Genomic DNA, 26,964 nt, shown 5'->3' with positions numbered 1-26,964 from the left:
ATTTTATTTGCGGCAAGTCAGCGGTTATATCTGCTAGCCGCACAATACTACTCAGTACGCTACTGACATCGCATAGACGCCGCTCACTCCCGTTTGGTCTCGCAAGGTGAGTGTGCGCCAGGATCTAACGTTTGGCCTGCCTACAGCCTCCCTGGAAGTGTCCAAACTGAGACCGTGACTCCCTGGTGGCCCTCCGGATTCCCCGCCTGGAGCTGGATCGTGAGCCTGGTCCCTGGCCCCTAAAGAGGCTGTGTCCTACGAGCAGCCATTTCTGAACAGGTGAGACCTGTCCTTGGCAGGGTGGATGCTCTTATTTATTTGTCACTCAGAGCGCTCTCTCTTTTGCATGTTTTTACTTTCTCTAGTGGATAGTGAGAGCTGCCTAAGGAGGATTGCCAGATCGCACCAACAGGGAACTATCTACATTCCCGATTTGCATTGGTATAGTAGATGGCGCTCTTGCCTTGCAGCACTGGATCCCTGGTTCAAATCCCAGTCAGGGCAATATCTGCATGGAGTTCGTACATTCTCCCCATGTCTGCATGGCCGTGGGTTTCCTCTGGCACTCCGGTTTTCTCCTACTACATCCCCAAAACTTACAGATAAGTTAATTGTCTTGCCCCCTTAAATGTGTCCCGAGACTATGATGGACATATAACTTTGGTAGTGATTAGATTGTGAGCTCCTCTGAGGAACAGTTAGTGGAAAGACAATATATACACAGCAAAGTGCTGCAGGGGTTGTGAACACAATATACAGTATGTACTAAATTAACAATAATTAAAAAAAAACCACAGTGGAGCACTTGTAAGTGTTACACTGCTGCAGAGGAGTATGCGTCTTTCTCTGACATTTTTTATTTTAATTTTTTTAAGTTCCATTTTAATTGTAAAGATATGTATACACTTTTAGCCAATCTGTTTATAAACCCTGTAATAGGGCATACAATCTGCAGTCATCTGCAGCAGATTATAATAGATCTAAAAGTTTTTATATTTTCTCTTTCTTTATATCAGATGGTCTATGACCAAGAAGGAGTATTTATACATTCTTCTTGTGGGAAAATGGAAGATCAAGACAGCCTTATTCCAGGAGTACTACGTGTAATAGAAAAGGTATGTGTTGTGATCAGTTTTCCTTTCTTTTCAGTCATGTCCATTGTATGAGCCAGGCTTACCTTCCTTACCTGTTCTTCGTGGAGGGTAGTCCAGCCAGCCTCACTGGAGTTAAAAGTGGCTAGTAGTGATGATCAGAAAGTTATCCTATTTACGTAGGCGCTTTATAAATACAATAAATAATAATAATACATACTTGGCCCTTGGGGGGCGATTCACACAGGCTTCTGCTGGCATGTCAGTCAGATGTGTTTCTGCAAGCGTGCAGAAAAGAATTTGACAGCGTCACGTAAGAGTCTGTCAGCATCCACAATCGAAGCACAGCAATGGCAACAAGTGAATATATGTGTATCCCACATCTCAAATCACAGCACACAGATTTGTATTTGGAAGCGCTGCCAATATCTCCTGTTGTACAAAAATGTAAGTCTGCTTATGGCTAGCTGCATCCATGTGTATGAGTTTGCATTCAGTTTATTTAAATTGGGGTTTAGTGCATAGTTTTGCATCTGATTTGTATTCAAGGTTTGTAATTTAAAGGGTTCAGTCTGGGTCTTCTGCACATGCGTGGACCTCCACGCGCATACGTAGTAGACTCGGACTGATGCGACTGAACCTGTCACCAGGGCTGATCACAGCTGAACTGCAGACCACAGGAGGACGGCGAGGGACTCCGATGGGGCTTATGCTGCTGGAGGAAGCCCCGGGTAAGTATTGATTTTTGCATTTAGTGCAGCACTGGTTCACTTAAAGTCCCTGAGGTGCGGTGCACGCCTCTGTTAGTTTCATTTCAGTTGCATTGAGTGCTGCCAATCTTTTCTCTGTTAATTAGAAAATGTGTAGACCATTTGTGGCTAGCAGCCTAAGATTCATACTACGCTTTAACTGTCAGTTTGGTTTAGATAGTGGTTAGGTCTCTTCCGAGAGGACACGTCATTGTCGTGGAGGAGTCTAGCATTGAACAATTTGTGCACAGGCTGTCCTTGAAGCCAATGTCCTCCTTTGCTGCATCTGTTGTGAATGCAACTTGTGTAATCACCCGTGTGGGGGCTCTGCACATCTATGCAGCTGGTCAATTTGGATGCAGCCTGTATTTGGAAGTGCTGCCAATATCCCCTGTTGTACAAAAATGTAAGTCTACTTATGGCTAGCTAGCTGAGCATCCATGTATATCAGTTTGCATTCAATTTATTTAGATTAGGAATTAGTGCATAGTTTTGCATCTGATTTGTATTTGAGATGTGTAGTTTAAGTCCCTGGGGGAGGTGTATGCCTCTGTTGGTTTCATTTCAGTTGCAGCCTGATTGAGCGCTGCCAGTCTTTTCCCTGTTCTTTAGAAAATCAGTAATTGATAGTTACAACTTTTCTTTTGAAAAAAGACAGATACGTGTTAACCTTAATGCACAATATGTATATACTTATAAAAGTTGATCACATGCGTTGTGGCTATAAGTAACCAGAGAAGTAAATATCTTCATTTAAGCAATGGGGGGGCTTTAGTATTTAATGTATAGATCAGTGTTTCTCAAACCTGTCCTTGTGACTCCCCAATGGTGCATGTTTTGCAGGTAACCTCACCTATGCACAGGTGGGGAAATTAGTGTTTCAGCTACATGGACCCCACCTAGCCAAGACATTAATTACCCCACCTGTGCATAGGTGAGGTTGCTTGCAAAACATGCACTGTTGGGGAGCCATGAAAATGTATACATCCATCTGGCTTCCTTTTGGAGTAGTTTACTCACAAGATCACTCCTTGGTATGGTCAGTTTGACTTGTTCCAAACCCATAACAATGGTTTTGGAATGAGACCTCTCATGGTATTGCAGGAAATGGTGTGCTACCAATGTCTTTTCATCGCTGTACAACAGCATCCCGCTCAGTCAATTTTTCACTGTACAATGTTTAATAATGGTTGGTCACATATTTATAAAGCACTTAATGGTGCCTGGCCAATTTTAACTTCTGATCTGGTTCTTTGCGACGAGCCTTGTTCCAGCCACTTCAAATCAATTGGAGGGGGATTTCACATGATGGGCTCACATATGCCCCCTTATGAGGAGACAGGCAAGCATTCTTCACTCTAATTTTAAGCAGTACCAACTGGAACAATTTATCAACTGTAAATCCAGAGGGGTCATCTACGCTTTGAAATGCTCATGTTCCAAGTTATATGTGGGCTAAAAATGCTCTGAAGACCCATGTTCAGCAGCACCTATCTGATACAGTATTAGACTGGCTGAGAGGGACCATAGAGATGGTAAGACTCTTACATCGGTAGCACACCATTTCCTGCAGTGTCATGAGGGAGTCTCATTCCAACACTATTCCCACCGCAACACAAAAAACGACAATCGTATGATCCTGTGGCAGAGTGCACTAACAGGGTCATATGCATAGAGTTGTCCCCGTTAAGTGACGTACTCCCTACTGGGCAAGAAGAACGTCACTGGGATTCCCGCCAGTCTGCACATGCGGGCCGCTAATCGCCGTGCTCCATCGTTCACTGTGTCACTCATAGACTTCCATTACCCCAAAGCTCGGTGCTTGCTGTAACACTGCAGGCTGTGCTTTGGGATTGTGGTGCAATGCAGCATGGTAAGTGTAAAAGGCCCATTGACTTACATAGCCATTACATTACAGGGTAGCGCAATGCACACTTGCAATGCAAGTGTAAAGGAGGCCTTAAAGTACAGTCTGCTGCAGCTGCCCTGTTTTTCTGGACTGAAGGATATCCATTTGACTAGATCAGAAATGCAGAGAAACCTGTTTTGACAGGTTGCTGAAATACTACAAATCGCATACGCTTTCTTTATCAGATCTTCCCTTTATCTGGATTATCAGCTGTAGTCTCATATCCGTCACCACAAGGAAACAAAATCAACTCATAGTTTTGGTTTGGTAAATAAGTGATTTGATACACACTGGAGGAAATGTTTTAGGGAAAAGCTAGCTGGCATTTTGATCCAGTGCCCCTTTCCCTACTAAGCCAAGGAAGCTCTTTTTGTTTTAGGATGTAGGGAAGAAGTTACAGAAAACATGCCATCAATAATATTGTTATCGCTACTTTGTATTACAGGATGTAGAAGTTATAGTTGATTGGAGACCCCTTGAAGAGACTCTGGATTCATCAAATATCCTGTGTGCTGTAAAGGTATTTTTATTGCTACATATATTCATGTAAAAAAAAGAAAAGAATGAGGGCTTATTTCCACTGTGTTTCCGAATTAGACACCGCACCCATGCTGCTGCAAAGCCACAAATGAATCGCTATAGCCGTGCAAAATGCAGAATGAGTATATCGCTTTAACCTTGTTTTACTGTTATTTTCATCCTGCAAAATATTCCTCTTCCTAATTCAGCCAACTGAAAAAGATGCTGAAATTCAACTATAGCATGGGCCGACCTGCAGCTCTGTCCAGACTCTCCACTTTGTCCCTCCTCAGACTATGCATTGGTTATGCAAATAGAACCATGATCGGCATAATGTGGATTCTGCAGGGTATTTGTTAAAGCATATCACTTTTGTCTACCAATATTATTAAAATGACGATCAAATATCTGTATGATGACATATGTTGCAGCAAACTGTGGAGTATGTTTAATACTATTTATTGTGGCTTTTTTGTCAGTTAGGATTTAAAATTTAGATCCTAAAGATAAAGACGAAGACATAACAACAAAAGTTGTTTAAGTACCGTATTTTTCGGACTATAAGACGCTCCTGACCATAAGACGCACCCAGGTTTAGAGGACAAAAACCAGGAGAAAAAAAAATATAGTAAACCTGGTGCATCCATGGTGCAGGGGCATCTTGTGGATCTTCACCCCTCCATCCCCCAGTTATTATGCCCACCCTGTGCCTTCTTTGTATTTCTTGTCATGCTTTGTTCCTCCTGGGTCCTCCTTTGCCCCCAACATGACCTCCTCTGTCCTCCTGATGATTGCCTCTGTCCCCCTGTGTCCTCCTTTTCTCCTTGTCCTACTACCGTATGTCACTGTGTCCTCTCTGTCCTTTGCCACTGTCTCCTTTTCTGTGTCTCTGGTGTCCTCCTGTGTCATCTTCCTCCCTGTGCCCTCCTGTGTCCCCTGTCTGGTGTCCCCAGTGTGCCATCTGCCACCCTGTGCCCTCCTGTGTCCCCTGTGTGGTGTCCCCAGTGTGCCATCTGCCACCCTGTGCCCTCCTGTGTCCCCTGTCTGGTGTCCCCAGTGTGCCATCTGCCACCCTGTGCCCTCCTGTCACCTCTGTGCCATTTGTCCTCCTGGGTGTGTCCTCTCTGTGCCATCAACCCTCTGTGCCCCCTCTGTCTGGTGTCCCATGAGCCATCTGCCCCCCTCACCTCCTGTGTCCCCAGTGTCCTCCATTGTCATCTGCCTCCCTGTGCCCTCCTGTGTCCCCTGTCTGGTGTCCCCAGTGTGCCATCTGCCACCCTGTGCCCTCCTGTCACCCCACTGTGCCATCTGTCCTCCTGTGTGTGTCCCCTCTGTGCCATAAACCCTCTGTGCCCCCTCCGTCCAGTGTCCCATGTGCCATCTGCCCCCCTCACCTCCTGTGTCCTCCATTGGCGGTCGCAGAAGTGGCCCTGGCTCGGCCTTCCCTAGCTCCATGTCACCCAAGTAGCGGTCAGGTCACACCACTATCACGGCCGGTAGCGTCCGGAGAAACCTCAGGATACAGGTTTCAAGCCTTCAGGTGCCACGCGGCCAATCGAGGGAACGCTGCAAGCCGTTTAACGAGGTCTTCGTCCCCCCCCCCTCCCCTTCTGGCATGGTATATTCCGGTGCGATCAATGATGTCTCCCGGACCTTTATGCAGCCATCCAGTCCCGCGCTGCAGCTCCAGCTGATCCTGCCGTCTCTGCCTCCATGCGGCTAATCGAGGGAGCGCTGCAAGCCATGTAACGAGGTCTTCGGGACCTCCGTGCAGCTAGTATCCAGTCCCCCTCGCCGCGGCTCCAGCTGATACTGCCCTGCTATGTGGCCAATCAGGGGGAAGCGCTGTAAGCCAATCACGGGGGATCCGATGGTCTCGGAGGCGGGACAATGGCTCCGCCAGTGGGCCAATCACTGCACTCGCTGCTACTGAGCAAGTGCAATGATTGGCCCAATAATGGAGCCATTGTCCCGCCTCCGAGACCATCGGCTCCCCAGAGATTGGCTTGCAGCGCTTCCCCCTGATTGGCCACATAGCAGGGCAGTATCAGCTGGAGCCGCGGCGAGGGGGACTGGATAGCTGCACGGAGGTCCCGAAGACCTCGTTACATGGCTTGCAGCGCTCCCTCGATTAGCCGCATGGAGGCAGAGACGGCAGGATCAGCTGGAGCTGCAGCGCGGGACTGGATGGCTGCATAAAGGTCCGGGAGACATCATTGATCGCACCGGAATATACCATGCCAGAAGGGGAGGGGGGGGGGGACGTGCGGTGAGAAAAACAAAGGAAAACAAGGAGACTAGATACACAGGAAGGCAGATGGCACACGGGACACCAAGGGTAGACTCGGTGACACACATTGCAAAGTAGGACAGAGGGGGCATTTATGGTACCTTCGGACTATAAGACGCACTGACTTTTTCCCCCCACTTTCAGGGAAGAAAAAGTGCGTCTTATAGTCCGAAAAATACGGTAGTACAGTGGGCAGTTGCATAATAAATGCGTTTAAACCAAGCCAAGTAAAGTTTGAGGCCGGTTTTACACCTATTTTTGCATTGTGGTGGGGATGTGATGATGCTCCTGCCGCATCCCACCACAACTCAAAAAGTGACAAAATGACAAACCTATGACCCTGTGGCATTGTGTGCGGACAGGTCATATGCATGGCGCTGCTAAGTGACTTACTTCCTGTTGGTACATCACTGCGATTCCCGTCAGTCCATGCATGCGTGCTGCACTCCCTCGTTTACACTACGTCCGCCGCCCATAGACTTAAATTACCCCAAGCACCGTGCTGTTTCCCTTGCATCAGATTGGATACTTCTGCCGCACCACAAGAGACTACAATAAGTGTGAAAGTCTCCATAGACTTGTATTACTTTTGCGACCCCTTGCAGCAAAATAGACTAACCCAACACAGGTTTACCCTGCCTTACATGTAACTGCAAAATTCTAAGATTACCTTTGAAACATTACTCAAGTATGAATATCAGCACATGCTTTTGAATTAACGGATTCAGATGCAGCAACACAAAAAGCTTTACCCTAAGTAATTAGCACATTAAGTTATGCACGGTTGTGTGTTTGACGGGTTTGTTCATAATACTGCATCAAATTTTGTGCAATGAAGACACATGAAAATTGAGCAGGATGATAACGAAATGTCGGAAAATTACGAGTATGGCCATGTTTAAATTCACAATATTTTCCAAACTGAAATTACTGTTTGTGGAAAAAAGTGAGGTTATATGTCGGTAAAAAAAAATTAGTTGAGGCTGGATTCACAGTGGTCAGTTATAACGCATGCAATATAATTGTGAACACAGCACAATGAACAGCCCCGTAGAATTGTATGGGCAGTGAGTTGACTTGCAGAATTATTCTGCAACGCAACTGATGCACTGTGAACTAGATCTTAAAGGAATTGTCCAGACAAAAAAAAATAAAAATTAGTTTCACTTACCTGGGGCTTTTACCAGCCCCATGCAGCCATCCTGGTCCCTCGCAGTCACTCACTGCTGCTCCAGTCCCCCGCTGGAAGCTAGTTTAGTTTTTGCCGACCTCGGAGGTCGGGGACCGCATTGCGTACATTTTTACGCATTCCCGCTAGTGCAGGAACATTAACACATACATTTTTACACGTTAGTGTTGTAATGCGCAAAACTAAACCAGCTGCCAGCGGGGGACTGGAGCAGCAGTGAGTGACTATGAGGGCACAGGATGGCTGCATGGGGCTGGTAGAAGCCCCAGGTAAGTGAAACTCCCTTTTTTTTTTGCCTGGACAATTCCTTTAACCCATTCAGGTTCCGTCGTTTTCACGTGAGAAATGTTTACCTCCCATTCATTAGCCTATAACTTTATCACTACTTGTCACAATGCACTGATCTATATCTTGTTTTTTCTGCCACCAATTAGGCTTTCTTTGGGGGGTACATTTTGCTAAGAGCCACTTTACTGTAAATGCATTTTAACAGGAAGAATAAGAAAAAACGGAAAAAATTCATTATTTCTCAGTTTTCAGCCATTATAGTTTTAAAATAATACATGCCTCCATAATTTAAAACTCACGTATTGTATTTGCCCATATGTCCCGGTTATTACACCGTTAAAATTATGTCCCTATCACAATGTATGGCGACAATATTTTATTTGGAAATAAAGGTGCATTTTTTCCGTTATGCATCTATCACTATTTACAAGTTTAAAATAAAAAAAATATAGAAATATTTCATCTTTACATTGATATTTAAAAAGTTTAGACCCTTAGGTAAATATTTACATTTTTTTTTATTGTAATGGGTTTTTTTTTTTTTATAGTAAACATTTTATTTGGGTAGTTTTGGGAGGGTGGGAGGTAAACAATAGATTTATAATGTAAATGTGTGTTCATTTTAATTTTTTTTTTCTTACAGGTGTAGTATTACTTTTTGGCCACAAGATGGCGGCCATGAGTTTGTTTACATGACGTCACTCTAAGCGTAACACGCTTACAGTGACGCATCGGGAAGGGAACGGCCAGAAAAGGCGCAGCTTCCGAGAGAAGCTGTCGCTTTTTCAGCGGGGGAGAGGAATCAATGATCGGGCACCATAGCCCGATACATTGATTCCCTGGCTACCGAATCCGCGGCGGGGAGTGCGCGTGCACACGCGCGATCGTCCGCGGGAGCGCGCGGTAGCGCGCATGGTTCCTGGACGTAGAAACTACGTCCAGGAACCAAAATAGGTTAATGACTAACTATACAAGTTGCAAGCTTGCAAGGAAATCTTGTACTGTTACTCATTACCTAAATGACTTGATGTTGAAATAGTTTAAAATTCCCATGGGTTTCACTATTTCATATGACTGTAACTTGTGACCATAACTACTTCTTAGTGGTGTGCTCGTTTTGGCTTATAATCCCTTTACAAAGTGGGTTGCATACAAATCACAGAAATATAATTTGGTCCCAGGTTAATGGCAAGTAAATTGACCCTACTGGAGAGAGCTAAGGACCCTTTTGCAGGTTATCCACTGCGTTGGGCATGCATTTTGGTGTGTGTTTTTTCCCTGAAATGTAACAAAAACCTATTTGTTACAATCCCTACACGCTAGCATCTGCAATAAAGAGTGCAGCAATCTTTTTTGCATATGGCAGCGTGTGGGGATTGTAACAAATAGGTTTTTGTTACATTACAGGGGAAAAACACGCACTAAACGCCTTACGTGTAAAAGGGCCCTAAGGGGTTTTGAAAGTGCACATCTCATATCTGCAGAGTCAGTTTGATATGAGAAGCCTGTGTCTTGTGGGTGATATGTGGTTGTGAAAATGTATGCAGAAGAGGCAAGTACGGAACTTGGCAGGAAAAATACATGCTGTATAATAAACTCAGATGCATAGATGAAATGGCTAACTTGTGTAGTCCCAAAAATCCTCTACATTCACAAAACAGTACAAATTTAACGAATCTTTAATTTTAATTGTGTAAAATATCCTATTTATAATTTTTTAAATATCCGCTCCTATGATGGATTGCCCAGAACAAGTTTAAGCATTTTCTGAGCCCAATATTAGTATGGGCTGGGACCACTAGGAGCACTTTTTCAGTGCTTGCCAATTGAGCGCTATGCCTGTGAACCCCTATGGGGGTGATCCCACTAAGCAGCCTTGTGATCACAGAGCTTGCAGCATTTTGTGAGCAGTGGTGGAGCGATCGCATCAGTGGCTACAGTACCCAAAGTGAGATTGCTCTGGGAATCACCGTGAAATCGTGATTGCCGCAAAGGGCCTGTGGTGTGGATCCCAGCCATACCTGTTGGCTTAGGTGTACTGCTTGTTTAAAACTTTTAGATTCTGAATGAAGGTCTCACTACATTTGCCTTAAAGAGAACCCGAGGTGGGTTCTAAGAATGCTATCAGCACACAGAGGCTGGGTCTGCATATACTGCCCAGCCTCTGTTGCTATACTGTTTCCCCCAGGCCCCTCCTGCGCTCTGCTGTGCCCCCATAAATCACACAACCGTGCCAGCGACATCGCTAGCAGGCTGTTTACATCTGCACTGCCATTCAGCGCCTCTCCCCCGCCTCCTCTGTCGCTGCTCCCCGCCTGCATCCCTTCCCTCCCCGCTGATTTGAGGGAAGGGATGCAGGCAGGGAGCAGAGATATAGAGGAGGCGGGGGAGCGGCGAGAGTGACTGTGCAGATGTAAACAGCCTGCTATCGACACGCTGCGTGTCGCTAGCACGGCTGTGTGATTTATGGGTGACAGCAGAGTGCAGGGGGGGCCTGGGCAGAGCTGGGACAAGGTCCTTCAGCACCCAAGGCTGAGACACCAAAGTGCGCCCCTCCATCCCTCCGCCCCAGCCGTCACACACTGATTGCTACTAGACTAAGAGGCGCCCCAGGGCCCCCAACCTCCCCAATACCTTAATCTCTAGTTATCTGACTTGCAGTCACTGCCATGTATCCCCTTTTCCTATTTCTCTCTGCTTCAAACACAATTGGGAATGACAACTGAATGAATTGTGCGCCCCCTCCTACACTGCGCCCTGAGGCTGGAGCCTCTCCAGCCTCTGCCTCGGCCCGGCCCTGGGCCTGGGCGAAACAGTATAGCAACAGAGGCTGGGCATTATATGCAGACCCAGCCTCTGTGTGCTAATAGGATTATTAAAACACACCTCGGGTTCTCTTTAAGTCATCAATAATGTATTGAGCATCAATGTCGGGATCTAAAGTAAGGCTTATTCACATTGACTTCACAAGTTCACGTTTAGTTATCATTGTATACAAAATATAATTCATCTTGTATGTGAAATAGTGCTGCCACCTAGTGAGGAAAAGCAGAGCTTCCTGCCAAAAGCAGAACAAGTATGTTTGCCACACAGTGATAAGATAGAGCCACGAATTCCACACCTGGAATTTTACTATAAACTGTAAAGGTAGCTATAGGCCAGACGATTAAGGGCAGATTCGACAGAGACAAATGTATCTCTAGTTGAATCTGATTAAAGATAAATTTGTCTCTTTGTCAAAGCAGCCAATATACTACAGGCCGATTCCCATCCAATTTCAGCATGAAATCTTCAGGGAATCGGCTGAGCCTGCTGCTGTTCCCCTAATGTATAGATGTGACCCCATCCAACCTCCCCAAACTCCAACCCCCCCCGGTGGGGGCAATATATATTACCTATCCGGTGTCCATCTGGCCGGGTTCTAACAGCCGCGTACACGCTAGCGGCGCATAGCGTTTGACATTAGACACTATGCGCCGCTATCATGTATGAGTCTATGTGGAACCCAGTGAGGTGGATGAACACCGCGTGAAGTCTGACACCAGACCGGTAATGTATAAATGCATACACCGGGGAGGGGGGGCACATTTATATAATGCAGCAGTGGGGGTTTCGTTGTTTTGTTGCTTGTTCCAAAATTGGCCGCCGTACTGTCGCACACACGCCCAACATCTTGTATCATGCGCAATCAATAATGTGACCAATTTCCACCCCAGAATTGGTCGCTTTGTCAGTCGGGGATGCCCTTGGCAGCACAGATTTTCATCCAATTCGATCATAATAATCAAATTGGATAGTCGATCGGCGGCCAAATCGTCTGATGTATGGCCACCTTTAGGGCTTTACGTTATGTGAGTTGCAGTGAGTTTTGAGGCACTGCGCATAGTGTGCATTAACCATAGTAACATGAAAGTCCATAGACTTACATTTTAACATTCGCAGTGCAGCACTGAGTTGCTGAGCAGTGCATTTCAACTCGTTGGGAGTGATTAGTACTCATAGTAATGCATGCTATGTGCGTTTCAGCACATGGATCAAGCACATAAGTCCAGCTGAATCAGCTGATTTCCTTTCCCTCTGTCACTTCACAATGCAGTTAAACTCAGAAATGCGTGGAAACGCATGATGAAATGCATGAAAACTCACTGACAAATTAATCCGTTTTTTGTGTGCATTTTAATGCATTTCAAAGCATTTACTAGTGTGAATAAGCCCTTAGATTTTGTTTTGCTAGATTACACATTTGTTTTGATAAAAGCATGAAACTAAGTGAAAGTTTTTGAAAAGCAATGGCCTTTCATGATCAAACTTAGTAAAAAAAAAAAGATTAAATGAACATTCATTGAGAAAGAATATAGGGATCGATGGTACAGAGGTGCTAATGAGAGTAAAAACATCAAAAACATTTTTTTTAAATGGAGATAGTGGTGGACTTACCACCAGCAATCAAGACAATAATAGTGTAAATTCAAACAATATCTCTTTATTTGCGAAGTAAGCCACAATAACTCCACTTGCGATGCGTTTTTTGCGGGCATATTCCCTTCCTCAGGCAATATTGTGGAGCATCTTTGTCCAGTATAATAAACCTGCCTTCAACAGAGATTGGCAGGGAAGCAGCATGAATATTGGGAGCTGCGCCGCTGGGGGCGAGTAGATCCGTCCGGATTACTTGCAGGTAGGGGTTGCAGGCTGGCATACAAACGCATGATTATCGGCTGAGGCGGTCATTATCTGCCACCGCAGCCGACTTCAGTCAGGTGTGTGTATGGGCATTTAGTGGATGGAGGGTTTACATATATTTTGTAACACAAGGGACTAAAAATAATTAGTCCTTGAAATACAGATGTAAAGAAGGATTTTATCATTTATCACACATTACCTCTCTGTTCTTAAATCTGAATGATTATAATTGAGTTGTATGCGTGCGATTTTACCCTCTTTTTATGCCTAAATCCACCAAAGTATGTGGAAATACTTTCATTTGCTCAATAGATTTCAGAGCTCACTTGAGGAATCTATAAGGGATCCAGTATACAGTGGGTTGCAAAAGTATTCGGCCCCCTTGAAGTTTTCCACATTTTGTCACATTATTGCCACAAACATGAATCCATTTTATTGGAATTCCACGTGAAAGACCCATGCAAAGTGGTGTACATGTGAGAAGTGGATCGAAAATCATACATCATTCCAAACATTTTTTACAAATAAATAACTGCAAAGTGGGGTGTGTGTAATTATTCGGCCCCCTGAGTCAATACTTTGTAGAACCACCTTTTGCGCAATTACAGCTGCCAGTCTTTTAGGGTATGTCTACCAGCTTTGCACATCTAGAGACTGAAATCCTTGCCCATTCTTCTTTGCAAAACAGCTCCAGCTCAGTCAGATTAGATGGACAGCGTTTGTGAACAGCAGTTTTCAGATCTTGCCACAGATTCTCAATTGGATTTAGATTTGGACTTTGACCGGGCCATTCTAACACATAGATATGTTTTGTTTTAAACCATTTCATTGTTGCCCTGGCTTTATGTTTAGGGTCATTGTCCTGCTGGGAGGTGAACCTCCGCCCCAGTCTCAAGTCTTTTGCAGACTCCAAGAGGTTTTCTTCCAAGTTTGCCCTGTATTTGGCTCCATCCATCTTCCCATCAACTCTGACCAGCTTCCCTGTCCCTGCTGAAGAGAAGCACCCCCTGAGCATGATGCTGCCACCACCACGTTTGACAGTGGGGATGGTATGTTCAGAGTGATGTGCAATGTTAGTTTTCTGCCACACATAGCGTTTTGCATTTTGGCCAAAAAGTTCCATTTTGGTCTCATCTGACCAGAGCACCTTCTTCCACATGTTTACTGTGTCCCCCACATGGCTTGTGGCAAACTGCAAACGGGACTTCTTATGCTTTCTGTTAACAATGCCTTTCTTCTTGCCACTCTTCCATAAAGGCCAACTTTGTACAGTGCATGTCCTATGGACAGAGTCTCCCACCTGAGCTGTAGATCTCTGCAGCTCGTCCAGAGTCACCATGGGCCTCTTGACTGCATTTCTGATCAGCGCTCTCCTTGTTCGGCCTGTGAGTTTAGGTGGATGGCCTTGTCTTGGTAGGTTTACAGTTGTGCCATACTCCTTCCATTTCTGAATGATCGCTTGAACAGTGCTCCTTGGGATGTTCAAGGCTTTGAAAATCTTTTTTTCTAGCCTAAGCCTGCTTTAAATTTCTCAATAACATGATCCCTGACCTGTCTTGTGTGTACTTTGGACTTCACGGTGTTGTTGCTCCCAATATTCTCTTAGACAACCTCTGAGGCCCTCACAGAGCAGCTGTATTTGTACTGACATTAGATTACACACAGGTGCACTCTATTTAGTCATTAGCACTCATCAGGCAATGTCTATAGGCAACTGACTGCACTCAGATCAAAGGGGGCCGAATAATTATGCACACACCACTTTGCAGTTATTTATTTGTAAAAAATGTTTGGAATCATGTATGATTTTCATTCCACTTCTCATGTGTACACCACTTTGTGTTGGTCTTTCATGTGGAATTCCAATAAAATTGATTCATGTTTGTGGCAGTAATATGACAAAATGTGGAAAACTTCAAGGGGGCCGAATACTTTTGCAACCCACTGTATGTACCCACAGAAAAGGGAGACTAGACATCCTTTTATAAGCTGCAGAAAAACACTGTATCTGCTGGCAGTGCATGGGGGAAAGAGGGTGGGGTGGGGGGTGTGTGTGAGAGAGGAAAAATATCTACCCACTCTCTCTATTTAATTGGAAGTACTGTAAGTAGGGTGGGTACCCACATCTACCGTCTAGGAGTACACTTTTGGATTGTTAATGCAGGGCATTTCTGACACTTGCCTGATGCTAATATACCGTACACATTTTCCCTATAAAGCCCTAAATCTGTTTCTTCTATACAAATTAATCTGCAAACATGTTCCAACCTTTTCATTCTTCTATCAGCTGGTGCAGATTTTGCGAGTGCTTAAAACCTTCTGATGAACGACCCTTAATTAAAATACAAGTTGATCTTCTAGGCATACTTCGGAAACCTCTGTAACAAACATCCTTTGTGTTTTTGTAGGATTCTAGCTCAGTTGTAGAATGGAAGCAGAGTCCAAAAGAGAGATTGGCTGGCAATGAACATCACAACAGCTATGAAGCGGAGTGGGATATGGTCAATACAGTTTCATTCAAGAAAAAGAACCATACTAATGGAGGTTTGTGTTATTTTGCTGACTTCTATAAATTGACATGATGTTGCCAAACATTTTGATTAGAACATTTTTTTTTTGTCATTCGCTTATTTTGCTATTTGTGATAAATCTTATATGAGGCTGGTTTCACACTGCTTATTGGCGTTAGTGATGCGGTGTGTCGGGGAGGCTGGCACAGATTCTACTTCAATTTTAAATTTCACAGTATCTTTAAGGTTAGAGCTAGTTTTTATTATATTCAACCTGTGCCCTGTTGATTGACATATACCAGTTAATTTGGTCTCTCGGGGTCTGATCAAACAATACTTTACCAGTCATTTTAGATCAGTACACATACTGTGTCTGGACCATCTAATTGGCTATTTGATTGATGAGAATAGAACATTGGTTTGTGAGAACCAGACCCTTTTCTCTGCCCCTAACTAGTTCCCTAGATGATAAATCCCCTTCCTTCCTACATATGCAGCCACAAAACAATGAAGTAAACCTGAGACAAAGGGAGCAAGAGGATTTTTACTTACCTGGGGCCTCTTCCAGCCCCCTTTAGTCTGTCAGCTCCAATCTGCTTCATTGTTGTGAAGTGCGGAATCCAGCTCGTTTTGGGGGCTATTTGGTATGCGCTGTGCCAGGCTGCACGCCTCCTCCAATGCACTCTGATGGCCTGGGAGCGTTCTGCGCAATTGCAACTCTTAGAGGATCCCTGAGGTGAATTCCTTTTTGAAAATAGAGGCTCTCATATTAACATCTGTCCCTCTCCGTGTTATAATAGCTCTGTAAGTCCTGGCCTGACCACACGCTACTGCACAAGCACTGGTCCTGCGACACACGTTTTTGATCGTGGTTCCCGTGGCCGGGAGCACTTTGTACATGCGCACTACGTAACAGAGATATTACAACAGAATGGAGGGTGATGGACATGAGTGGGTGGAGTGATTGGATTGGGGACTTATGCCCATACATGCTTGGAGCCTTGATTTAAAAAAAAAAAAAAAAAAAAAAAGATATTGTCTAGGCCTAGGGTATCCTTTAACCACTTCCCGACCGCCTAACGCACAGAGGCGGCCGGGAAGTGGAGCCCTTAAGGACCGGCTCACCCACAGAGGCGGCGGTCCATTTAAGGGCATGGGCGGAGCGATCGCGTCATCCGTGACGCGATCCTCCGCCGGCGCCTGTCACCGCTCGCCCGCCGCAACATCCCGCCGGCTATACGGAAGCGCCGGCGGGATGTTAACCCCGCGATCGCCGCATACAAAGTGTATAATACGCTTTGTAATGTTTACAAAGTGTATTATACAGGCTGCCTCCTGCCCTGGTGGTCCCAATGTCCGAGGGACCACCAGGGCAGGCTGCAGCCACCCTAGTCTGCACCCAAGCACACTGATTTCCCCCCCCCCGCCCCAGATCGCCCACAGCACCCCTCAGACCCCCCCCCTGCCCACCCCCCACACCACTGTTTGCACCCAATCACCCCCCTAATCACCCATCAATCACTCCCTGTCACTATCTGTCAACGCTATTTTTTTTTTATCTCCCCCCCCCCTGCCCACTGCCCCCTCCTGATAACCCCCCCCCCACCCCTCAGAGTCTCCCCAGACCCCCCCCCCCTGTGTACTGTATGCATCTATCTCCCCTGATCACCTGTCAATCACCCGTCAATCACCCCCTGTCACTGCCACCCATCAATCAGCCCCTAACCTGCCCCTTGCGGGCAATCTGATCACCCACCCACACCATTAGATCGCCCGCAGATCCGACATCAGATCACCACCCAAGCGCAGTGTTTACATCTATTGTCTCCTCTAAACACCCACTAATTACCCACTAATTACCCATCAATCACCCCCTATCACCACCTGTCTCTGTTACCCATCAGATCAGACCCTAATCTGCCCCTTGCGGGCACCCAATCACCCGCCTACATGCTCAGATTGCCCTCAGACCCCCCCTTATCAATTCGCCAGTGCATTAGTTACATCTGTTCTTCCCTGTAATAACCCACTGATCACCTGTCAATCACCTGTCAATCACCCATCAATCACCCCCTGGCACTGCCACCCATCAATCACCCCCTGTCACTGCCACTCATCAATCAGCCCCTAACCTGCCCCTTGCGGGCAATCTGATCACCCACCCACACCAATAGTTCGCCCGCAGATCCGATGTCAGATCACCTCCCAAGTGCAGTGTTTATATCTGTTCTCTACCCTAAACACCCACTAATTACCCATCAATCACCCCTTGTCACTGCTACCTATCAGATTAGACCCCTATCTGCCCCTAGGGCACTCAATCACCCGCCCACACCCTCAGAATGCCCTCAGGCCCCAGCCCTGATCACCTCGCCAGTGCATTGCTTGCATCTATTCCCCCCTCTAATCACACCTTGAGACACCCATCAATCACCTCCTGTCACCCCCTAGCACACCTACCCATCAGATCAGGCCCTAATTTGCCCCGTGTGGGCTCCTGATCACTCGGCCAAACCCTCAGATCCCCCTCAGACCCCCTTCCGATCACCTCCCCAGTGCATTTATTGCATCTTTTTTCCCCTCTAACCACCCCCTGAGACACCCATCAATCACCTCCTGTCACCCCCCTAGCACTCCTATCCATCAGATCAGGCCCAATACAACCTGTCATCTAAAAGGCCACCCTGCATATGACCGGTTCCACAAAATTCGCCCCCTCATAGACCACCTGTCATCAAAATTTGCAGATGCTTATACCCCTGAACAGTCATTTTGAGACATTTGGTTTCCAGACTACTCACGGTTTTGGGCCCGTAAAATGCCAGGGCGGTATAGGAACCCCAGAAACGGACCCCATTTTAGAAAAGAGACACCCCAATGTATTCTGTTAGGTGTATGACGAGTTCATAGAAGATTTTATTTTGTCAAAAGTTAGCGGAAATTGATTTTTGTTTTTTTTTCACAAAGTGTCATTTTTCACTAACTTGTGACAAAAAATAAAATCTTCTATGAACTCGCCATACACCTAACGGAATACCTTGGGGTGTCTTCTTTCTAAAATGGGGTCACTTGTGGGGTTCCTATACTGCCCTGGCATTTTAGGGGCCCTAAACCGTGAGGAGTAGTCTAGAAAACAAATGCCTCAAAATGACCTGTGATTAGGACGTTGGGCCCCTTAGCGCACCTAGGCTGCAAAAAAGTGTCACACATGTGGTATCGCCGTACTCAGGAGAAGTAGTATAATGTGTTTTGGGGTGTATTTTTACACATACCCATGCTGGGTGGGAGAAATCTCTCTGTAAATGGACAATTGTGTGTAAAAAAAATCAAACAATTGTCATTTACAGAGGTATTTCTCCCACCCAGCATGGGTATGTGTAAAAATACACCCCAAAACACATTATACTACATCTCCCGAGTACGGCGATAGCACATGTGTGGCATTTTTTTGCAGCCTAACTGCGCTAAGGGGCCCAAAGTCCAATGAGTACCTTTAGGATTTCACAGGTCATTTTTGTTTCAAGACTACTCCTCACGGTTTAGGGCCCCTAAAATGCCAGGGCAGTATAGGAACCCCACAAATGACCCCATTCTAGAAAGAAGACACCCAAACATATTCCGTTAGGAGTATGGTGAGTTCATAGAAGATTTTATTTTTTGTCACAAGTTAGCGGAAAATGACACTTTGTGAAAAAAAAAACAATTAAAATCAATTTCCGCTAACTTGTGACAAAAAAATAAAAACTTCTATGAACTCACCATACTCCTAACGGAATACCTTGGGGTGTCTTCTTTCTAAAATGGGGTCATTAGTGGGGTTCCTATACTGCCCTGGCATTTTAGGGGCCCTAAACCGTCAGGAGTAGTCTTGAAACAAAAATGACCTGTGAAATCCTAAAGGTACTCATTGGACTTTGGGCCCCTTAGCGCAGTTAGGCTGCAAAAAAGTGCCAATCATGTGGTATCGCCGTACTCGGGAGATGTAGTATAATGTGTTTAGGGGTGTATTTTTACACATACCCATGCTGGGTGGGAGAAATACCTCTGTAAATGACAATCTTTTGATTTTTTTACACACAATTGTCCATTTACAGAGTTTTCTCCCACCCAGCATGGGTATGTGTAAAAATACACCCCAAAACACATTGTACTACTTCTCCCGAGTACGGCGATACCACATGTGTGGCACGTTTTTGCATCCTAACTGCGCTAAGGGGCCCAAAGTCCAATGAGTACCTTTAGGATTTCACAGGTCATTTTGAGACATTTTGTTTCAAGACTACTCCTCACGGTTTAGGGCCCCTAAAATGCCAGAACAGTATAGAAACCCCACAAATGACCCCATTTTAGAAAGAAGACACCCCAAGGTATTCTGTTAGTAGTACGGTGAGTTCATAGAAGATTTTATTTTTTGTCACAAGTTAGCGAAAATTGATTTTTATTGGTTTTTTTCACAAAGTGTCATTTTCTGCTAACTTGTGACAAAAAATAAAATCTTCTATGAACTCACCGTACTACTAACGGAATACTTTGGGGTGTCTTCTTTCTAAAATGGGGTCATTTGTGGGGTTCCTATACTGTCCTGGCATTTTAGGGGCCCTAAACCGTGAGGAGTAGTCTTGAAACAAAATGTCTCAAAATGACCTGTGAAATCCTAAAGGTACTCATTGGACTTTGGGCCCCTTAGCGCAGTTAGGGTGCAAAAAAAGTGCCACACATGTGGTATCGCCGTACTCGGGAGAAGTAGTACAATGTGTTTTGGGGTGTATTTTTACACATACCCATGCTGAGTGGGAGAAAGATCTCTGTAAATGTACAATTGTGTGTAAAAAAAAAATTAACAAATTGTCATTTACAGAGATATTTCTCCCACCCAGCATGGGTATGTGTAAAAATACACCCCAAAACACATTATTCTACTTCTCCTGAGTACGTCAATACCACGTGTGGCACTTTTTTGCAGCTTAAATGCGCTAAGGGGTCCAAAGTCCAATGAGCACCTTTAGGCTTTACAGGGGTGCTTACAATTTAGCACCCCCCAAAATGTCAGGACAGTAAACACACCCCACAAATGACCCCATTTTGGAAAGTAGACCCTTCAAGGTATTCAGAGAGGGGCATGGTGAGTCCGTGGCAGATTTCATTTTTTTTTTGTCGCAAGTTAGAAGAAATGGAAACTTTTTTTTTTTTTTTGTCACAAAGTGTCATTTTCCGCTTACTTGTGACAAAAAATAATATCTTCTATGAACTCACTATGCCTCTCAGTGAATACTTTGGGATGTCTTCTTTCCAAAATGGGGTCATTTGGGGGGTATTTATACTATCCTGGAATTCTAGCCCCTCATGAAACATGACAGGGGGTCAGAAAAGTCATAGATGCTTGAAAATGGGAAAATTCACTTTTTGCACCATAGTTTGTAAACGCTATAACTTTTACCCAAACCAATAAATATACACTGAATGGGTTTTTTTTTAATCCAAAACATGTTTGTCCCTGCATGTATACAGAAATTTTACTTTATTTGAAAAATGTCAGCACAGAAAGTTAAAAAAATCATTTTTTTGCCAAAATTCATGTCTTTTTTGATGAATATAATAAAAAGTAAAAATCGCAGGAGCAATCAAATAGCACCAAAAGAAAGCTTTATTAGTGACAAGAAAAGGAGCCAAAATTCATTTAGGTGGTAGGTTGTATGAGCGAGCAATAAACCGTGAAAGCTGCAGTGGTCTGAATGGAAAAAAAGTGGCCGGTCCTTAAGGGGTAGAAAGCCCTAGGTCTTAAAGTGGTTAACAAACTGTGCATGCGCAAAATGCTCCTGGCCATGGGAGCATGATCGGGGAAGCACATGGCTGGGAAAGCCCATGTGCAGTAGTAGTTCTCAACTAAGCGGAGTCTCTGACCGCGGCACAACGAAGGGGACCTGGGAGGACATAGGAGTTGACAGACTACAGTGGGCTGGAAGAAGCCCCAGGTGAGTAAAAATACTTTTGTTTCCTTTATCTCAGGTGCACTTTAACTAACCTATACCTTATGTATGTCCACAGCAACATATTACAATAACTAGTGGATACTTAAAGTGGACCTAACCGTAGACTTTTAGTCTTTTATAATCCGTGTGCGTGTGTACTCATAGTTTCCCTGCATTTAAAGGAATACTATTAAAGTATCTCAATTTCCGGCAGCAGCATTAATCAATATGGCAATAACAGTCAGAATGAGCAGAGCATATGTTTTTGCTGTGCAGTGTGTCTTTTTTTTTTTTTAATATACCTTGCAGACAGCGTCCCCTGAACAAACTGACGGCGACGGGTTATTGGGGCAGACCATAATGCTAGAGGTGATGCCTCTTGCTGAGTGCAGCTGTGGATTATACTATTTTTATGCTCCCCCACATCAGTGCAAGTTATGCAGCGTGTTACTATGAAGAGAGAGGGACAACAGCTCTACCTCCCTCTCACTCCAAGTCAGCCCGGCCAATAACATGCTTACTTGCCCCCTTCTGTTTGCTATGAGCTTGTTTCCATGTGAAGGGAATCTTCTGTGTGCAGCGTCTCAGCGCACAGAAGATTCCCTTCACACTTGTGATGTATGATTCATGAGTGATTGGCTCATTTGAGCCGGTTCTTTCCAGTTAGTCGAGTGATCCGACTCATCACACTGAACCGAATCAGTTCAGTGGATGAGAAAGACACTGAACCGTATCAGTTCAGTGGATGATAAAGTATTCCTTTCTCATCCACTGAACTGATTCGGTTCAGTGTGATGAGTCGGCTCACTCAACTCAAAGGAAAGAACCGGCTCAAATGAGCCAATCACTCATGAACCGGACATCACTAGTGTGAAGGGAATCTTCTGTGCGCTGAGCCGCTGCACACAGAAGTTTCCCTTCACATGCAAACAGAAGGGGGCAAGTAAGCATTTTATTGGCTGGGCTGACTTAGAGGGAGGGAGAGCTGTTGTCTCTCCCTCCTCATAGTAACACGCTACATAACTTGCACTGATGTGGGGGAGCATAAAAATAGTATAATCCACAGCTGCACTCAGCAAGAGGCATCACCTCTAGCATAATGGTCTGCCCCAATAACCCGGCTCCGTCAGTTTGTTCAGGGGACGCTGTCTGCAAGGTATATTAAAAAAAAAAAAAAAAAAAAAACACACTGCACAGCAAATACATATGCTGTGTTCATTCTGACTGTTATTGCCATATTGATTAATGCTGCTGCCAGAAATTGAGATACTTTAATAGTATTCCTTTAACCCTTCTCCATACTTTGAAATGCCACCTACAACTTGAAGTCTTCTTTTCTCCATTCCTCTATTTGGCATGACTACCTAAACCTTGGTCATGCGCCAAGATGAATACATTAATTGGTATTAAAATCAGAAAGTTTGCTAAATTATTTTACATATACACATTCTTTAAAGTAAAGAATCCTGTGTTTTTTGTATGCTTTGAAATGTGTCTCCTAAATGGTCGTCTCACATTACATGCTTGCTGTCAGATACTACATATCCACATAACTGGAGCAGTTCATGACATCTGAACAGTCACTATTGACAATCATCTTGTATTTTGTAGTTTTTTACTTCTGTTTTTCTTTCTTTATACTTTTTTATATTTAACTTTTAATTTGTTAAAGCCCAGCTCCAGTCATAGATTTAAATAAACTTTCTGCTAGCTTATTAAGCAGAGTGATGAAATGTTACCTTCTCATATGAAGCTTCTGTAGATAAAATTCAAGGTTGTATATATTTTAGTCAGACGACATTAAACAGAGCAGCTGGTTAGGTTTGTCAGGCTCAGTGGTTGAGGTTGCTGCTGCTCTGCCCGACTTGTGTTGTAGTTTAGACTGCAAGTAGCAGAGCACAGACAGAGCTCTTCAGGAAATTGTGGTCCATGGTTATTGAAGTCTGTATTGCAGAAAGTGGATGGTGAAAAGACTACTGACTAGGTGCATTAAAAAAGATTTACTGGACATCCGTTTCATCTCTACTTCAGGCTTGTGTTGCATATTATGTAGAATATAGCATAATTTACAATGCACACATTTGTTTGAATTGCATTTAAAGTGGCACTGAATCTAAAAATCTAAAAAAAAACTTATGATATAATGAATTGTATGTGTAGTACAGAAAATTAATAGATCATTAGTAGCAAAGAAAATAGTCTCATATTTTTATTTTCTGTTATATAGCTTTTTTTAATATATAATTTTGCATCATTCTCTAATATTTGCAGTTTACATTTTAAACTATGAAACAGAGCAGAGCTAATGACCATTTGAACTTCCATGTATTAAAATCTTATCGGAAGCTGTTGTTCGCAGTTTCTTTGATGTATAAGTGCTTCAGAAAATAGCACTGTAGAGACCCAAGTTGGGTCAGAGAGCTCAGAAAAACTCCTTTGCATAAACTACAACTGAACTTTATTTTAACTCTTCCTTTACTGGAAACTATATGAGAATCATTCCTTTGCTACAAATAATCTATTTCTTAGCTGTACTGCACATAAAATTAATCTTATCAGAAGTTTTTTTTTTTTCTTCTCGCTTCAGTGTCACTGTTAAGCCTTATTTGCATTATTTATAATGTATTACCTGGCTGGCTAGGATGGCATTCCTGTCCTATTCAGCTAGACTGGTCTAAACTCAGTCTGTCCAGACTCCTTCTCCATCCCATCATTACTCCATGAGATGGGGAATATAGTCTTTTTCTGTGAACACGGGGCTGACCCTTTCCACAGCTGGGCGTAGTCTGGTGCTGGCTAGCTGCAGAGGAAGAAACTCCCACTCTGCTGACAGCTGCATACGTTGTGCACAAATCTGTTGATCATGTGACTGACTTTTCCAAAGGGAATCTGTGATTCCCTTTGGAAATACACACAGAGAGTAATAGTAATACACAGTTTTAATAAAACTGAGGAAACCAGGAGGGTGATGTAGGGTGTTAATGAAAAAGCTTCATTCTCATTTTTAAGGAAGTCCCCCTCAAAGAAATTCTGTATTATTTGACTTTTAGTGACCCCAAACATACCTACATTTTGTAAGCTGAACTTCCATCTACCTAGGTTATAGAGCTACTGATTTAGCATGTAAAAAAATAAGATTGTTGGGGGAAATGTGAAAGATTTTGGTGGTGGTGTTTTTTTTTTGTTTGTTTTTTTACCTAATATATATGACATTTTTAACTTTATCTTTTTTTTTTTTTTTTTTTTATGTCTGTAAACTTTGTTAGGTGTCCAGAGTCCAGTAAATATCCAGAGCAAATGGTCATTCCTGTTCAGCTTGACTGACCTCAAGTCAATTAAACAGAACAAAGAAGGCATGGGGTGGTCTTATTTTGTTTTCTGCTTGAAGGATGATGTTCTCCTTCCAGCTCTCCACTTTCATCAAGGAGGAAGCGAACTTCTGCTTGAGTGCCTTGAGAAATATGTGGTTCTGTGCGAGTAAGTATCTCGTAATTCCTTGGGTGTTTCTTGCTCTTGTTACTTTGTAGGCATGTTTAACTGTTACTAGACTTGACAATACAGATACCATACACATGCAATGTCCTGCCTAAGGAGGCAGCATACTTATAAATAACTGTGATTTAAAATAATCTAATGTACCTGTTATTTGAGATCATAATGGTCCCATTTAAAAAATAAATACAACTCAGAATTGTATTATGTAGCATGCTGCCACTAGGTCACATAAGATGGGTAGGCTGTCCAAGCAAAGCCAGGGGGATGGAGCATGCCCCTAAGTAGTGACACCTTTGGAAGCAGGGTTGACTGTTCCGATGAACCCCGGGCACACAGCACAATAGTTTGTCTACACACACTCCCTCACCATCAGTGCTTACCACCAACCTACACAGCACGGTGCCCTTGACAGGAGCTCATATGACGCCTCCTTCCCCAGCAGGACCACAGACAACACTCTCATACACCATTTGCAGCCCCTGTATTGTACAAATAAGAATCACTGTCATCAGCAGCACTATTTATGACCCTTCCAGATACTCATTCACACAATTTCTTTCTTTTCCCAGCAGCACAAAGGCAGTAGACCACTGCTGCAAAGAAAATACACCACACCTCATCTACTCCTTAAAGAGGAACCAAACTAAGAAAAAACTTTGACCACATTGCACCCACAGCATTAGACTGAAAATACAACAATGCGACCTAGCTACTCCTCCATCATTGTTTAACCACTTCAGCCCTCAGTCGTGTTTTACTTTATGCATCCAAGCAATTTTCACCTCCCATTCATTCGCCTATAACTTTATCACTACTTATCACAATGAACTGATCTATATCTTGTTTTTTTCCGCCACCAATTAGGCTTTCTTTGGGTGGTACATTTTGCTAAGAGCTACTTTACCGTAAATGCATTTTAACAGGAAGAATAAGAAAAAAATCATTTATCAGTTTTCGGCCATTATAGTTTTAAAATAATACATGCCTCCATAATTAAAACCCATGTATTGTATTTGCCTAATAGTCCCGGGTATTACACCGTTTAAATTATGTCCCTATCACAATGTATGGCGATTTTATTTGAAAATAAGTGCATTTGTTCCATTCCATCACTATTTACAAGCATATAATTAAAAAACTAGAAATATTTCATCTTCACATGGATATTTAAAAAGTTTAGACCCTTAGGTAAATATTTACGTTTTTTTTTATTGTAATGTTTTGTTGTTGTTTTTTTGTTTTTTTTTAATTAAACATTTTATTTGGGTATTTTTGGGAGGGTGTGATGTAAATAGTACATTTTTAATGTAAATGTGTTTTTTTTTTTATGTAGTTTTACTATGTGGCCTCAAGATGGCAACCATGAGTTTATTTACATTACGTCACTCTAAGTGTAACATGTACCCTTAGAGGGAAGTAGGGGGGACATAAGAGGCAGAAAGAGCGAGGCTTCCGATAGAAGCCGTCGCTTTTTCTGCTGGGGAAAGGGATCAATGATCGGGCGCCATGTCTCGATTCATTGATTCCCTGGCTTACGAACCGCGACCTAGAAGCGCACATGCGGCCTTTTGGACCTATATTATACGTCCAAAAGGCTAAAGTAGTTAATGTTTTTGATTAGTGGGTTGCAGCCTTCATATCCCTTTCACTTCAGGTGTCTTTTAAAGGACATCTGTAAGGAGCGGGATATGGAGGCTGACATATTTTTTTTTTCCATTTAAGCAATACCAGTTGCCTGGCAGCCCTGTATGGTCTATTTTGCTGAATTAGTGTCTGAATCGCACCAAAAGTAAGCATATGCAGCTGCCCTTCTCAGATCTTACAAAAATGTCAAACTCCTAATCTGCATATACTTGTTCAGGGTCTATTATTATAATAAGTATTATTGATTAATAAAGCACCAACATATTCCGTGGCGCTGTGCAAAGTAGGAAAACATAATGATACAGACCCTGATATACATCAAATATGGGCATTGGTACAAAATATAGAACTAGTGGTTACAATGATATGATGAATAAAATGTATAACAGGATGCAAGCTATAAAATAAACAACAAAATCCAAGACACCAAAAGGGTTGGAAAGCCCTGCCCTTGTGAGCTTACACTCTAAATGAATGGGGGGAAACAAGAGGTGGGGAAGTATTCAGTATACATAAAGGCACCTTGCTTGTTTAGGTTATCTAGTAAGGAGTACAACTTGAGAGGTTGGAGGGGAATGGCCTAAGTTAAAGCATATAATTGTCGGAAAAAGTGAGCTTTGAGGGAGTG

General features: G+C 43.7%; 1 protein-coding gene across 2 annotated transcripts in view; it reads left to right on the top strand.

The window, feature by feature from the left end:
* TBC1D15 (TBC1 domain family member 15) overlaps positions 1-26,964 on the top strand; it is a 138,810-nt gene that overhangs the window by 32,660 nt on the left and 79,186 nt on the right. For both annotated transcript variants that reach the window (XM_068276671.1, XM_068276670.1), the window contains exons 2-5: positions 1,017-1,115; positions 4,195-4,269; positions 15,127-15,262; positions 24,464-24,674. In XM_068276671.1, the coding sequence (XP_068132772.1) occupies positions 1,017-1,115; positions 4,195-4,269; positions 15,127-15,262; positions 24,464-24,674 (521 nt within the window). The remainder of the gene's footprint in view (positions 1-1,016; positions 1,116-4,194; positions 4,270-15,126; positions 15,263-24,463; positions 24,675-26,964) is intronic.

The sequence above is a fragment of the Hyperolius riggenbachi genome, chromosome 3 (genome assembly GCF_040937935.1).
Source record: "Hyperolius riggenbachi isolate aHypRig1 chromosome 3, aHypRig1.pri, whole genome shotgun sequence".
NCBI lineage: Eukaryota > Metazoa > Chordata > Amphibia > Anura > Hyperoliidae > Hyperolius > Hyperolius riggenbachi.
This window is presented reverse-complemented; position numbering and strand designations above follow the sequence as displayed.